Below are 13,556 nucleotides of genomic sequence, written 5' to 3'. Positions count from 1 at the left end.
GCTACGACTTTTACTTCTTGTGCTTACGTCTCAGCATTTTCACCTCCCCCGTCAGACTTCTGGAAGCTTCTCTGGAGCCTCTCTCTGCCTATTCCCAGGCCCTGGACTTTGAGTTGTGGTACATGTGGAAAGAAGTGACCTCCTGTGTCCCCTCGTCGCGTCCCACAATACCGTCTTACCAGATGGTGACCAAGTGTAGTCACAAGAGCATTCTGGTGACCAGGTTTTTGGAGATCCTGAAGGACATCAGTGTCCGTGAGACAGATGGTCAAGTGGTCAACATGTTACTGGGACTGACCAGATCAGACATTGTGGGTCGTTGTGAGAGCCTGGGCAGATCTCAGAACAAACATCTACTGGACGCCATTCATGTCTCTCACAAAGACCTGCGGACTGCCCACTTTTACAACGTCTTCTGCGCCATTTGTAATGGAGTCAGCCCTGAGGATGTTGACCAGTGGAACGCGACGCTCTCTTGCGCAGACGTGGGGCACGTACCGTGGTCGCTGAGGAATCTCCAGAACACATTCGCCAACTCAAACTGTACCACAACGGTTTGGCCAAATTCTAAACAGCTTGTGAGAACCTGTGTGCCCCCGTACGGAGATCTGTCGTTTGACGACGTGAGGACGACAGGCACATCCCAGGAAGGGGAGGGCCGAGGAGGAGGAGGAGGAGGAGGAGAAGTAGGAGGAGGAGGAGGAAGAGGAGGAGGAAGAGAACAGGGAAGTGACTGCTCTTTTGGGGAGGGAGAAGTTGTTGAGAGCTCACTTAAGAATGATTACACCTCTGGCAGTCGACAACACCAGCATGAAAAGTTAAGAAATACTGGACCGGAGAGGTGCAACATGTCTTTGAATGGCATTGAAGGGGATCAAAACAGCCCGATCAAACAGGACTTGTCAACAAGTCTTCAAGATTCTAAAATGAGAAATTCTTCAAATGAAACAAGCTTGGGGCACAAGGAGACTCCATTCAGAAATGTAACAATTGATGCCAATTTGTGTGAAAGGTACCTCTATGCTTTTACCATAAATGCGAACGACCAAATGGTAAGGCTTAAAAACCCACATTGCTTTGCTGGTTCAGTTGAGAACTCTTCTCTGTTTTTCCGAAAGTATGTCTCTCTATCCTCGGATCAGCCAAGCAGAACGCCAACAATATTCAGTTTGTTTGATGGAGATCTAGTGAAGTGTGACAAGCCGGTATGTGACTGTCTTCCGCCCGAGCACTCATATGCTGGAATAATCAATATACATGTTGAAATGATACAAAGTGAAGTGCCACCGACTATTCAGCTACCTAATATGCTCAGTTTTCGAGTGCTGATGGACTTTCGATCTGGTTCTCACATGCTGAGGATCAATGAAACTCTTCTGATCCCGGAGACTCGAACATGTCCAGAAGGTCACGTGTTTGTCCCGCTGTACGACCACTGTGTCGTCACGTGGTATCCAGGAAAAGAGGAGTTACAACACGAGAGATGTCGTCATGGGACAGAACCGGGCAGTGACCACCCTGTGACGTCGGCATGCCCCATGCAGAACGCGACCAACGACGGCGAAAAACACGACATACTACAAGACATCAACTTCAGCAGCTCCTCTGTGGTCTTACAAATCTCTTTTTCTCATATCGCAGAAGAGATAAAGAACTGTCTGGGCGAGACCATATCTAGCTGCGCCTTTATGGACATAGACCAACCTGAACAGCGAGAGTGTCTGTCTAATTGTGTGTCTGAATCAATATCCTTGGACCGGTCAGCAAATGAGATTGGCGGCAGTAAGTACAGCCTTCCCCATCTGTCTGGAATATCCCACTGCAGCATGGCCTGCCTGCTTGACCGCGCCTTCCTCACCTACACGTGGGTCAGTCTGAGGTCCGGCACTGAGGACCTGGAGGGCGATACGGTCAGACTGGGAGATGAGCTGACCACAAGTCTTGACCTCACTTTTGCTGAGAAGTGGAACGCGTCGGTTACAGCAGCTGAGCTGTTTTCGTGCGATGAACAGAGCTGCTGGAAGAGAGAGTTGTTATTTCCGGACCCAGGGGCGAGGAACTCGGGTGTCATCGGTACTTCAGACGTCAGGGGGCAAACAGACAAACAGACGGACAAGCTGACAAATTACGTGACAGACTTGTTCACTCCAACCGTTGACGTCTGGGGAACCGGTGGTAACAGCATGAGAGGGTCAAAGAAGAATATAACACCTTCGATGTCCGGAGCGAAAGAATTCCGGACAACACACCCTGACTCTAATGGCGCTTCCAGACTCAATTCTGTTCCAACACCTGGGAATAAAAAGACGTCAAGATCGACTGCGAGTGACCGCACACCCCATTGTGATGGAGGTGTGACGTCATGCACTCGTCCCTGTGCAAATGGGACATGTCTACGTCTAGAAGTGAAACTGGACGGAAGTGACGCATTCCAACACTTTCTGGGCTCTTTGGCGGACATGTTGAAAACTTTCAAGACGTATGCTAAAGACCACAATTTTGTCGTAAAGAATTTCGACGTGTTTAACGTTTGGTCTCGAGATAAAATTAACTGTCCTGTTGGCACCTCTGTGGAATTCATAGAAAAGGTTTTATCTCTAAGAAACGGGACGTATGTTGTCCACGTATCTGACGAGCATAATAATATATCCCTGAACACAGTGGCGTTTCGTTTGTCTGTAAACCAAAGCCAAATTATCAGTCTCCTCTCTCGCAAACAGGCCACAGTGAAAGTTGGAATTTGCCTGAGAAACCCTGTTAACGAGAAGCTGTCTTGTGAGAAGTATTTACTTTACAACCAAACGGATTTGGTTCTGATCAACAGCGTGCTGATAGTGACGAGAAACCAAGAGGAAGTTCAGAACGTTCTAGACCAGGCCTCCGCGTCTCTTGAACTGATCCACAATGCGTCATCCGAACAAGTCCGCGCTTTCCTGGACAGGGACATGGAGGCTGGGGACTTTCTCGTCTACGACAGACATTCATACATTCTAACTGACGACGGCGCTGTCGTGTGCTCTCACTACAACGTCACCTATGACGCAACGGTCAAGTCACGTGTTGTGACGCTCGTGTGGCTCCCAGAGTCCCAGGCAGAACTTCTGGCCACCTGGATCTCCCTCACTCTGTCCCTGGTCTGTCTAGCCGTTGTCCTTGTAGTCTACGGCGTCCTTCCAGAGTTACGCAACACCCCTGGGAAGATCCTCATGTCCTTCTCTGGCAGCCTGATGACGGGTCAGCTGCTGTTCCTTTTGGCGGGCTTCCCCCGAGGTCTGGCCTGTGTCCTACACGCTGCCCTACTCCACGCCAGCTGGCTCTCCACCTTCGCCTGGTTGACGGCCATGTCCGGTGACCTGGCCTATGTTCTGACCGCCCAGAGTCGGGGCCACATGGGGGTGTGTCGTGGAGTCAAGGCTTTCACTAGGTACAGTCTCGTGTGCTGGGGCGGGCCCGCTATCTTCACTGGCCTGTGTGTGGCCTTAGACAGCACGAGACTCGTGTCTCTGGGTTATGGCGCCCACGACCGCTGCTGGCTCGGCAACCTGACCTCGCTACTGGTGACCTTCTGTCTCCCCGCCCTCCTCCTTCTCTCCGCCTCCCTCTCGTGCGCACTGGTCATCGTGAGAGCCATCAGGAGAAGCGCCCAGTTCCAGCGAGCTAGCAGAAGCGCGTGCAGGAGGAACCGCTCCCGGATGTGGCTGTGTGTGAGTCTGAGCGTGCTGCTGGGAGTGAGCTGGCTGCTCTACGTCCCCGCCGTTCTCGTCAACACCACCTTCTTGTGGACACCGCACATCTTGCTCAGTGGCTCGCAGGGCCTCTACGTCATCGCATGCTTCGTCATGCGCAAACCCGTGATCCGGAAATTGTCTGCTCGATTCTGTTCAAACCGGAAAAACAAAGAGGGGACAGGTCCAAAAGAGAGGCAAAAATCTGAGTCTGAACCGAGAGGCAAAAGCTCAACTGTGTCCACGACTGAACTCACCAACTACTAATTTCTCGTACTGCTGTGTGAATAACGAGGCGGGAGGCAAGGTGCAAGTAGAGGCTTAGATTTATAAGGATTCTTTGAGATGAGAGTCCTTGTGCTGATTTAGTTCTTGAGCTATTAAAGGGGTGCTCTGTCACTGTGCTAGAGACTTTGTGCATTATCGGGTAGCTAGTAAATGTGATTTGTTTTTCTTAAATAAATCTTTTCAATTGTCTTTAATAAAGCTATTAATTGGTTCTCTCCGTTAAAGCTGTTCTATTTAGCGTCTTTAAAATTGTACTGTTTGTGTGTGCTCTTATGGCCCCATAGACACAATTTACCAAATGTAGATGATTTAGAAGAAGGCTTTATCCCTGCCTCACAAGAACATACCAGGCTAACAGGAATACAATGTCCCAACAGAGAGATCGAGAGGCTCGATATTAATTTTCTTTCCATGCATAAATTGACCTCGGGTCGGGCTCTTAGACGGGCCGAGTTCCTTTGCGGAGTGCTCTCATGCGGGGACCACTGTTATTAATTAATTAATAAATCGATAACCAATTGAAAGAAATGAACAGCACAATGTTGTCTAGTGACCGTGTAGACCTATAGCCTACAGAATTCTCATTGTGGTGAGTGGTTGATGAGAGCTCTGGTGTGGTTTGCTCCTTCATTATTTTCTTCTTAGTTTTAGTAGAGTCTTTAAGGCGCTTGCAACAGCATAAGATCATATGAGCGCCAAGGGGTAGATGTCAACAGGGAATCAGGCTCACCCTGCTCACCTCTCTAGCTTCAACAGCACAAAGTCTGCTTCGACTATCAAGGCACCTCGGAAATAGAGGGTCACAAGAGCGAGTGTGACAAACATACACAAGAAGAAGAGGAAAATGACGGTAGTAAGGATTAGGAAAGAAAAAGCAACGTCCCCGTGGCAGTTCAGAAACTGCTAGCTATGAGCATGACATTATAAATCAGCCCATTTACAATTCTACTGTGCATAAGAAGAAGTTAATGTCCCCCCTTTGGGAACAGCCTTAAGACACTTCGGTCAGTAGCAGCGCCCCGGGGAGGAAATAGGGGTCTTTGCCCCTTCTTTTCTATCAAATGTGTATCATCCTTTTCTCTTTTCTTTATTTTTAGGGGGGGTTTATTTTGCTGCTCCCTTGAAACACCTTTAACTTAATCTTCAGCGTTTTATGACCTAATTGTCGTGCTGCAAGTGCCGTAAAGGGCTTACTAAGACAAAAGGCCTAAAGCAAAAGAAGCCTTGTGACGGAGCAGGCTTTCGCCTTGTGCCCGAAAGAAAACGTGATTTTAATTACATGTATTTTTTTGTACTATCATTTTATTTTTTATTTTTTTTGGTAAGTATTTTACGGCGCTCGCAACTGCATAATAAGCTCATACATTAATATGAGCGCACGGGACACATTAACAAATTTTCAGTTTGTAGGAAATTTTGAATTTTGCCCGAGTGTCGGCCGAAGCCTGCTTTTATCGATTTTGGGCCACCAAGGGATCAGTAACGTGCACAACTTGCATACGAGACCTCCACGATGCTTTGCCCTTATCCAAGAAGGCTAGGTGTTAGATCTTAAAACGGATTTGCCGCTGAAAAAGATACCCTTCGCTTCCCACAGGAAGCTGTTAAGAATAATCTACTCCAGGCCCTATAGGTTGGGCACCCCTTTCAACACGATACGGTTATTTATTCGATGAGATGGCCGGTTTTAACATATTTAATTTTATCTTCCTCAGAGCCGAGCCAAGTAAGTTGGGAGCCTTTAAAACTCCCTAAAACAATCCAAATTGAGAATGCGCCGTTTGGGATTCGGACAAAAGCAATCCGTGCAATAGTGCAGTATGACGCCAACTGAGCAAATGGCGCGCCCAACTCATTAAAATTGTATGTTCTATCACACACCAGCTACTATTAATTGAGAAAACATAACATTTCACTGGCAGAGCATTACATTATGATAACAATTTTATTAATATTCTTGTTATTGTCATTATTTCCTCCTTTGAACATTTTAATTCGTACTGTGTTCTTTGTTTAAAAATCGTAACATTCCTTAAATACACCCTTATTTAAGCTTAATAAATAAATAACAAAAATATTAAATATATAACCCCCCCCCCCCCCCTTCCACCCCGCACTAAACTTATTCTAGCCTAAATTAATTAATTAATTATGATCACTATTGCAAATTAAAAGCCGAATCCAAAAAGGTAAATGATAGGGGATATAACTCTTATAAAGAATCCTGTTGAAGAACTTCCGTATTTCGCAACAAGACCGTGAAAGCTGTTGATCATCTCTAATAAATAAGTTTGATCATCTCTTCTTTTTGTCGCTGTACCTGGTTTTTGTAATTCCAAGGTTGCTGCTCCAAAAAATAACATCATGGCATATTATGTGAGTATTTTAAACATCATAAATTAAACATTTAATCTAATTGAGAGAAGAGAGAGAGATGACTCGTCTTTTCTGACTTTTGACTGGTCTGCTGCCTCCCTTCTGCTTCCTGCTGTGCTGTGTGTTCTAGAAAGAATCTAGTCTAGTTGTGTGTGTAGTTAAAGCTTTAATTAATTGAAGTGATTCCATCTTCACAAGAATTAGTTGACAAGTTTTTGTGTCAATTGCTAATTTAGTTCACACAACCAGATCTATGCCAGACTATGGGCTTTGGTGTCCATGGGCCGTGGGAAATGTGGGTCATCATGGAAATGTGAGAGTCATTTTCATTTAACTTATTTTCTAATGAATAGAGAATATTATGGAAGGAGTTCTGCAGAGGGCCGGCCTACCAACACACAAAAGAGTGGATATTTTGAGTGGGATATACCCTAACCCTACCTCTTTGTAGGCTATAGTTTGCTCAGTGGACCTTGTCATGGTAAACTCTAAGTGCCTTCCCTCTGCGGAACTCCTCCCGAAAATAAAATATGACCAGGATGTTTAAGCATGCTTCTATTTTTGTCTGTTTTATGGGGGAAGGAGGATATTGCTTAGTCTATAATATTCAGTCATATAGGATGAGTAGCATAAATACCTTTTTTTTTTTCTCAGTAGGCTAGTTTTCTTCCTCTTAAAAACTTTTACTACGAAGGATAGGACTTCTTTTATACCACCTTCCAGAGAATTTCCTTGCATTCAACAGATTTTGTGATTCTCATTATAATGCTTTGCAGGCCTAAAGAACAGGCTTTACAATAAATTACAATCGATATTATTACCCCAGCAGGCCTGATAGCATTCTGAAACAGTCTCTACTTCCTGGGAGGCATTCAGTGCAAGCTGCCATTTAGGTGCAAAAATACCCTAACTTATGATACTGACAAGATCTTTCACAGTGTATGACCAGTTACCCATTCCTACCTGGGTGGAGTGATGAAAATTTGTGTAATAAAGTGCCTCTCCGAAGGAAAAAACAACATCAGGCCCGTGGCCCGAAGCCCCACTCTTGCAACCTCACGATTACGAATCTGCTAGCCTTAACACTAGACTACCTAGGTGATTGTCCTGGACAGGTGGTCGTTACAGCAAGTTTGACTAATTGTGAGGGGTACTGACAAAACATGTTACTTCTCGTAATCCACTACAATATATTGGCTAAAAATTGACAATAGGATAGTCAAATCTGTAGATTTTCTATTGATGCCCTTTAACTATAATGTATAACTTTTATAACCTATCTTTTATTAAAATCACATACTTTTATAAAAATGGTAAAAACTTCACCTATAAGCGTGATGTATCTTTTTCCTGAAGACTTGAATCGGAGAAGTAAGTAACTCTCTTTTTGTCAGCAGAGCACGCTTCACAATAAATGATAGAATAATGTACTGACAATGGGGCTGTTTATTGTTCCAGGGACAGCCACAGCCTGGGTATGGAGCCCCACCTCCTGGTGCCCCGGGCATGCCGCCTTACGGAGGTGCCCCGGGACCTTATGGTGCACCCGCAGGCCCTTATGGTGCACCCCCAGGACCCCCTGCTGGCTTCGCTGGCCCAGGACAACCGTTTCAACCAGGTGGGTTTTAGTTTAAAGTAAGAGTTTTACCGCAGTTGCAACACAGTAAGGTAAAAAAGATTTGAAGAGTTACAAGAGCGTAACAAACACAAAAAAGGAGTAGGGGAGATAAGGACGATAGATGTGTGATAAGACAGAAGGAGCAAACCACACCAGAGCACCCACCAACCAGGTAGGTATGTGTTGTATTTACATTGATTAAGACATGTAACTACGATGCAATCAGCTTAGACATAAACTGAGCACGGTTTCTCTGAAAACAGCGGTAAACTGGAAATGAAAATTAAGTCTCTCAATTGTTTATTTCCTTCCCTTTGACTCATTCAGTGCTGAGCACCCCAACAGTGAACTCCCCTCATATAATGGGCAGTTTTGTTATGGCAACATGAAATTAGGTCTTCCCAGGAAAATCTATAAAAACTAGCGGGCTCAATGGCTGTTCGAGCAGAAAAAATGTCTCCTTGACCTTTCCCATAACGCATCATGATTAGTTCAAATAACTTGGTATGGATTGGATAGAGTAATTCTTTCTATAAAGATAGCGAGGCAGAATGCGAGAATACTCGTCAATAGTATATGTGGCCGTGGCCCGGGTTTCGCAAGTATTCTCGTCCATAGCACTGAATGGGTTAAGCAATGTCTCAAAACTGAAAATACGGTTCAAACTAAAGAAAATCTGGCAGTACGATGACCTGCTGAAACAAAATTCTGAGCAGCGATAGATAAAGCGAATCATCCCCAGAAAAACCCAACCAAATAAATCCCCAATAAAGTACTATGAGTACTTGGCAGGCTTTTTCAGATGGTTCCCCTTTTGGTTGCCGGGTCTGCGTCATTATTTAATTAGTCTTGGCTCGTTTCCTTCTGAAACGTGTGATGATCATTGTTTGGTCTGTCGGCAGGGTACGGTCAGCAACCAGCGGTTGACCCCCAGGTGCAGCAGTGGTTTATGTCGGTGGACGGTGACCGCTCAGGCAGAATCACGGCCGACGAGCTCCAGAGGGCGCTGGTCAACACCAACTGGACGCAGTTCAACCAGGAGACGTGCAGGCTCATGATTGGTCAGTGCTTTGTAATATTGACAATTGTAATAATTAGAATAACGACAACAATAATAATAATACCAAGAATAATAATAATTATAATACCAAGAACAATTATATTTATTAATAATACCAAGAATAATTGATCATATTTAAATTGTATTGGTAATAATAATAATAACAGTAATATTAATAAGAATGATTTCAATAATTATAATTTGGATTTAGTAATAAAAATAATGATAATAATGGTAATAATGATGATAATAGAATAATATTAATTTTTATGATAATGATAGTGTTAATAATAATAAATAATAATACTAATAATTGCATTTATGTAGTGCATATCTACACTCTACAGCATGCCTTATGTGCTTTACAACTGTTATAACCCTAGTAGACTCTAGAACACTCAGAATCATTCTCAGTTTCCCAGAAAGTGCTCGTGGCTTTGTGCTGTGCTGATAAGAATCATGTCAGCAGTGTTGGTGGCAAACTTTACCTTATACTTATATAACAAAACTCTACCTTATACATATATAACTATAAAGGTCTTGTAATTAAATTCCTGAATGATGCATCTGATGTAATATAATGTACATTTTGTCAGCTTTACTTCTCTTTTCATGTTGAATGTTAATGAGAGAAATGTATACTTAAAATTTTTATGTATACTATACCTGCATGTGTTTTTACGGTCCTGTACGGCCAAGAAAAATTTCCATCTGGGATAATAAAGTCGTATCTTATCGTATCTTATCTTATCGCATCTTATCTTATATTCTGTGCTCTGCCCCCCCCCCCCCCTGTCTAGGCATGTTTGACAAAGACTTCAGCGGCACCATCGACCTGTACGAGTTCCAGGCGCTGTGGCACTACATCCAGCAGTGGAGGCAGACCTTTGACCGCTTCGACACCAACAAGTCCGGCTCCATCGAGGGTCACGAGTTGCAACAAGGTCAGTGCTGGGTTTTTTTCCCCCACGGGGAAGGGTGGAGTTTTTGTTTTGTTTTTGCCTATTTTTAACACTTTGTTGACACGTCTGGCAGATCGGCAATGTTTACCACCCTGTTTCTGTGGATATTCCCCAAATGTCTTTGCCTTTGATGGCAAGGATTTTTTTAAATATGAGACTTTGATGGCAAAGTGTTAATGGGTTACCTGGATTCAAATCAGGGGCCCCATTTATGGCTGGATCAATTATTAATACTAACACACAGTTAAAAATTCTAATAGAATTATATATAGTTTCGCTCATAAGATAAGTGCCTCAATCATTTTTTAACCATATGGAGTTTTTGGTTCCGAAATAAAGAGCAGAACCAGCTTGGCAATATAGTTCACTTGGACAAAAGAAGAATCGGGTTATTAAAATCAATTAAGTGTACTAAACTTTAAGCGTTTTCCAGAGTCGATTGTTTGAAAGAAGTAGATTTTTTTCTTATTTTCTCAAAACAGCTAAAAATGACTAGAACATTTATCTTATGAGTGTGACGATATATATATATTCCTGTTATTTCTTGGTCTTAACCTTACAGACCTGAGAGCTCCACTAAGTACATGTTATATCTTCCATCTTTTGTGCCCTAAGTGTGTGCCTCAGCATGGGATGAAATAATTCAATATCAGCTGGCCCAATAGTCAGGGAACGGGTCCTTTAGACTGAATAGAATATTGCTTGTTGAAGTGTTACTAAAAAATTGTCTATTTTAATTAAGTTGTTTGTGTTGTTGAGGCCTTAAAAACGCCTCGATTAGAAGAAAAAAAAAAGAAGAATTGTTGATTTTGTTGAGCAGACTGTTGAATTCTCTATCTCCTGTATCTTTTAACTCCTTATCTCTGAATTGCTGTACTGGTGAGCTGATGGCAGGGGCTCGGGCACATTCCTTTGTGACGAATTCGACGTCAAATTGCTTTTTGGCAATTTCAGAACTGCTGTGCCAGTGATCCCCTGGCACTGGCTCGGACACATTCTTTTATGACGACTTCAATATCAAATTGCTTTTCAGCGATTGCTGGAAAAAAACAACAAAGATTCGGTAAAAATTGTCAAACTGGGGGGAAAAAGCCTGTTTCTTTGATTTCGTTGTTTTGAGGAGCGCTAGATTTCACCAGGGTGCCTCAAATATATTACTTGATCCGTGGATAATGTACCTACTCAATTTGACAAATGTGTCACGACGTGGTGGAACCCAGGCGCTCTTCAATTTTTGGGCATATGGATTATTGGTATTATCTTAAAACCTGTTCATTTGTCCTGCTTTTGATGATAGAATTAACTATCTATCTTCAATAGAAGTCGAGATATTTGCGATTGAAGGAGATGGAGGTCGCCTCGTTTGATAGGTAAAAATAGAGAGAAAATGGCTGCCAAAGCTTGATGAATTCCAGAACTGGAGAACCCTGGGAAACTGAAAATTTACATTTTTTGTGCCTTTTATCAACCTTTTTCAGTAGAATCCACACAGAAATGTGTTTTTAAATAGACATAAAGGATGTTTAGCCAAAAAACAAAAATTTTATAAAAAATGGTCAAACTGACGTATATACGTCTGTTTCTTCAATTCCATTATTTTGACGAGCGCCCGATTTCACCACGTTTTGCCTCACAGATAGGAGAGCTCTTCGTTTTTACTGACACTTTTTCTTTGGGGTTTTTCCTTTCCTCCTCCAGCCTACCAGACCATGGGCTACAATGTGTCGCCGCAGTTTGTCCAGACGGTGGTGGTCAAGTTTGACCACTACGGACGTCGCACGCTGACCCTGGACAACTTCATTCAGTCGTGCGTGATGCTCAAGTCCTTGACGGACGCGTTCCGCCAGCGCGACACTGCCATGACGGGAAGCGTGCGGATGGGTTACGAAGATTTCATGACCATGGCTGTTTTGTACAAACCCTAGTAGAATAATTGCCGGGAAGGGAGTCCGTTGGCTTTTTATTTTCTTTCTTGTCTTATGCTGTCATGTTCTGTGATGAGTTGGGCAGGGGGGTAAGAGGCCAACTGCCTTTTTTTGTTATACGCATACGTCCCTTAATGCTTCACCTTTATTCTTTTTTTGCTTTGTTATTCTGTTTGGTCGTGGGTAGTGGCCGTCTAGTGTCCTGTCTCTGTAGTGTTATTGTCTGTTGTTTGCTTCAGGGGGGGGGGAAATCTGCTGTTTTCTGTCGGGTCCATTTCCTGATATTATCTATGTATGGAATGACTGGGTGTGTGGTGGGTTTTTTTAGGTGGTATGTGGGGGGGGGGGGTTATTTCTCGTTGAAAATGTCTGCTTTTGTCTGTCCTGTCCCTTTCTTGATATTATTATTATTATTATCTACTATTACGAAATGGCAGGTCTGCCATAATACTACGTGTATCATAGTTCATATTCTATTAATTGTTGATTGCACCTTTAATAAAGCCTTCAATAAGTCTGATGTGCACCAGTTTTTCCTTTTAGAAATTTCAAACTAACTAAGCTGAAGGGACCCTGCTCACATTTTAAAATTTCGTTTTTTTTCCTGAAAATCAGGACTTGTACTACTAGTCTGTTATTCTGGTTATAATCACTATGATAGTTTTCGGAGCAATTTAGTGTGCTTAAGAGCTAACATTTTGTGTTCCGTTTTGCTTTAACGTTAACAAAAACTTGATCTTAATTCTCAAATTACATGAATCTAATCATCGTCATAGAATTGTTGGCATTTTCAGCTGGTTGTGTTTCTTGCAACAGTTTTTTTTTTCTTTCTTTCACTCTCAAACGGCCAGCCCAACACAAAGTTTACTTATGCATATTATATATAATATAGATGTATATATACATATATATACGAGGGACTTCCACGGAGTTTACACTACTCATTTTTTGCTACCTTTTTTAATCACGTGTTGTATGACTATCATTTTCAATGTTCCATGTTTGGTAGATGAGTTAAATGTTGAATGCAGTTTATCCTATTGGTGTTAAATATAATATTATCCTTCATAATTTTTGCATATAAAGATGTGTTTAAAGATTAAAGAATGAGATGAAATAATCTTGTGAACTCCTGAATTTTTGTGCATTCCCTTGGGTAAATGGGTGTATAGAACCCGAAAGGCTTTGGTAGTGATCTGTCTCTCTCTCTCTCTCTCCCTCCCCCCCCCCCTCCCTCTCTCTCTCTCTCTCTTTCTCTCTCCCTTTTTGTCTCCCTATCTCTCTCTCTCTCTCTCTCCCTCTCTTTCTCTGTCTCCCTATCTCTCTCCCTCTCCATATATATATATATGTGAGGTGCGCTGACAAAATGAGTTACTTCTCCGATTTTAGCCTTACGGAAATTGATACATCAACTTTATTGGTGAAGTTTGTACAGTTTGTAAGTATGGACGAATAAAAGACATGGTAGACTTGAACAAAATGGTATCAATAAGAAATCTATAAATCTGACCACAGTGTCGATTTTCGGCCGATATGTCCATTCCTGGACAGTGAGAAGTAACTCATTTTGTCAGCACACCTCACATATATATATATATATAT

The 13,556-nt window shown here is 42.8% G+C and overlaps 2 protein-coding genes across 2 annotated transcripts; both read left to right on the top strand.

The window, feature by feature from the left end:
* Positions 1-713: 713 nt before the first annotated feature.
* On the top strand, positions 714-4,546 carry LOC101846851. Its single transcript, XM_013090059.1, has one exon. It carries the CDS (start codon positions 849-851, stop codon positions 3,990-3,992), a length of 3,144 nt encoding a protein of 1,047 aa, XP_012945513.1. The 5' UTR covers positions 714-848; the 3' UTR covers positions 3,993-4,546.
* A 1,688-nt stretch (positions 4,547-6,234) lies between these two features.
* Positions 6,235-13,083, top strand: LOC101845737 (peflin). The gene is made up of 5 exons (XM_005111803.3): positions 6,235-6,389; positions 7,848-8,007; positions 8,910-9,068; positions 9,868-10,011; positions 11,728-13,083. Exons 1-5 carry the CDS (start codon positions 6,378-6,380, stop codon positions 11,952-11,954), a joined length of 702 nt encoding a protein of 233 aa, XP_005111860.1. The 5' UTR covers positions 6,235-6,377; the 3' UTR covers positions 11,955-13,083.
* The last annotated feature ends 473 nt before the right edge of the window (positions 13,084-13,556 follow it).

Source organism: Aplysia californica, unplaced genomic scaffold, assembly GCF_000002075.1.
Source record: "Aplysia californica isolate F4 #8 unplaced genomic scaffold, AplCal3.0 scaffold01128, whole genome shotgun sequence".
Taxonomy (NCBI): domain Eukaryota; kingdom Metazoa; phylum Mollusca; class Gastropoda; order Aplysiida; family Aplysiidae; genus Aplysia; species Aplysia californica.
Note: the sequence above shows the minus strand (reverse complement) of the source record. Positions and strands in the feature narration are given on the sequence as shown.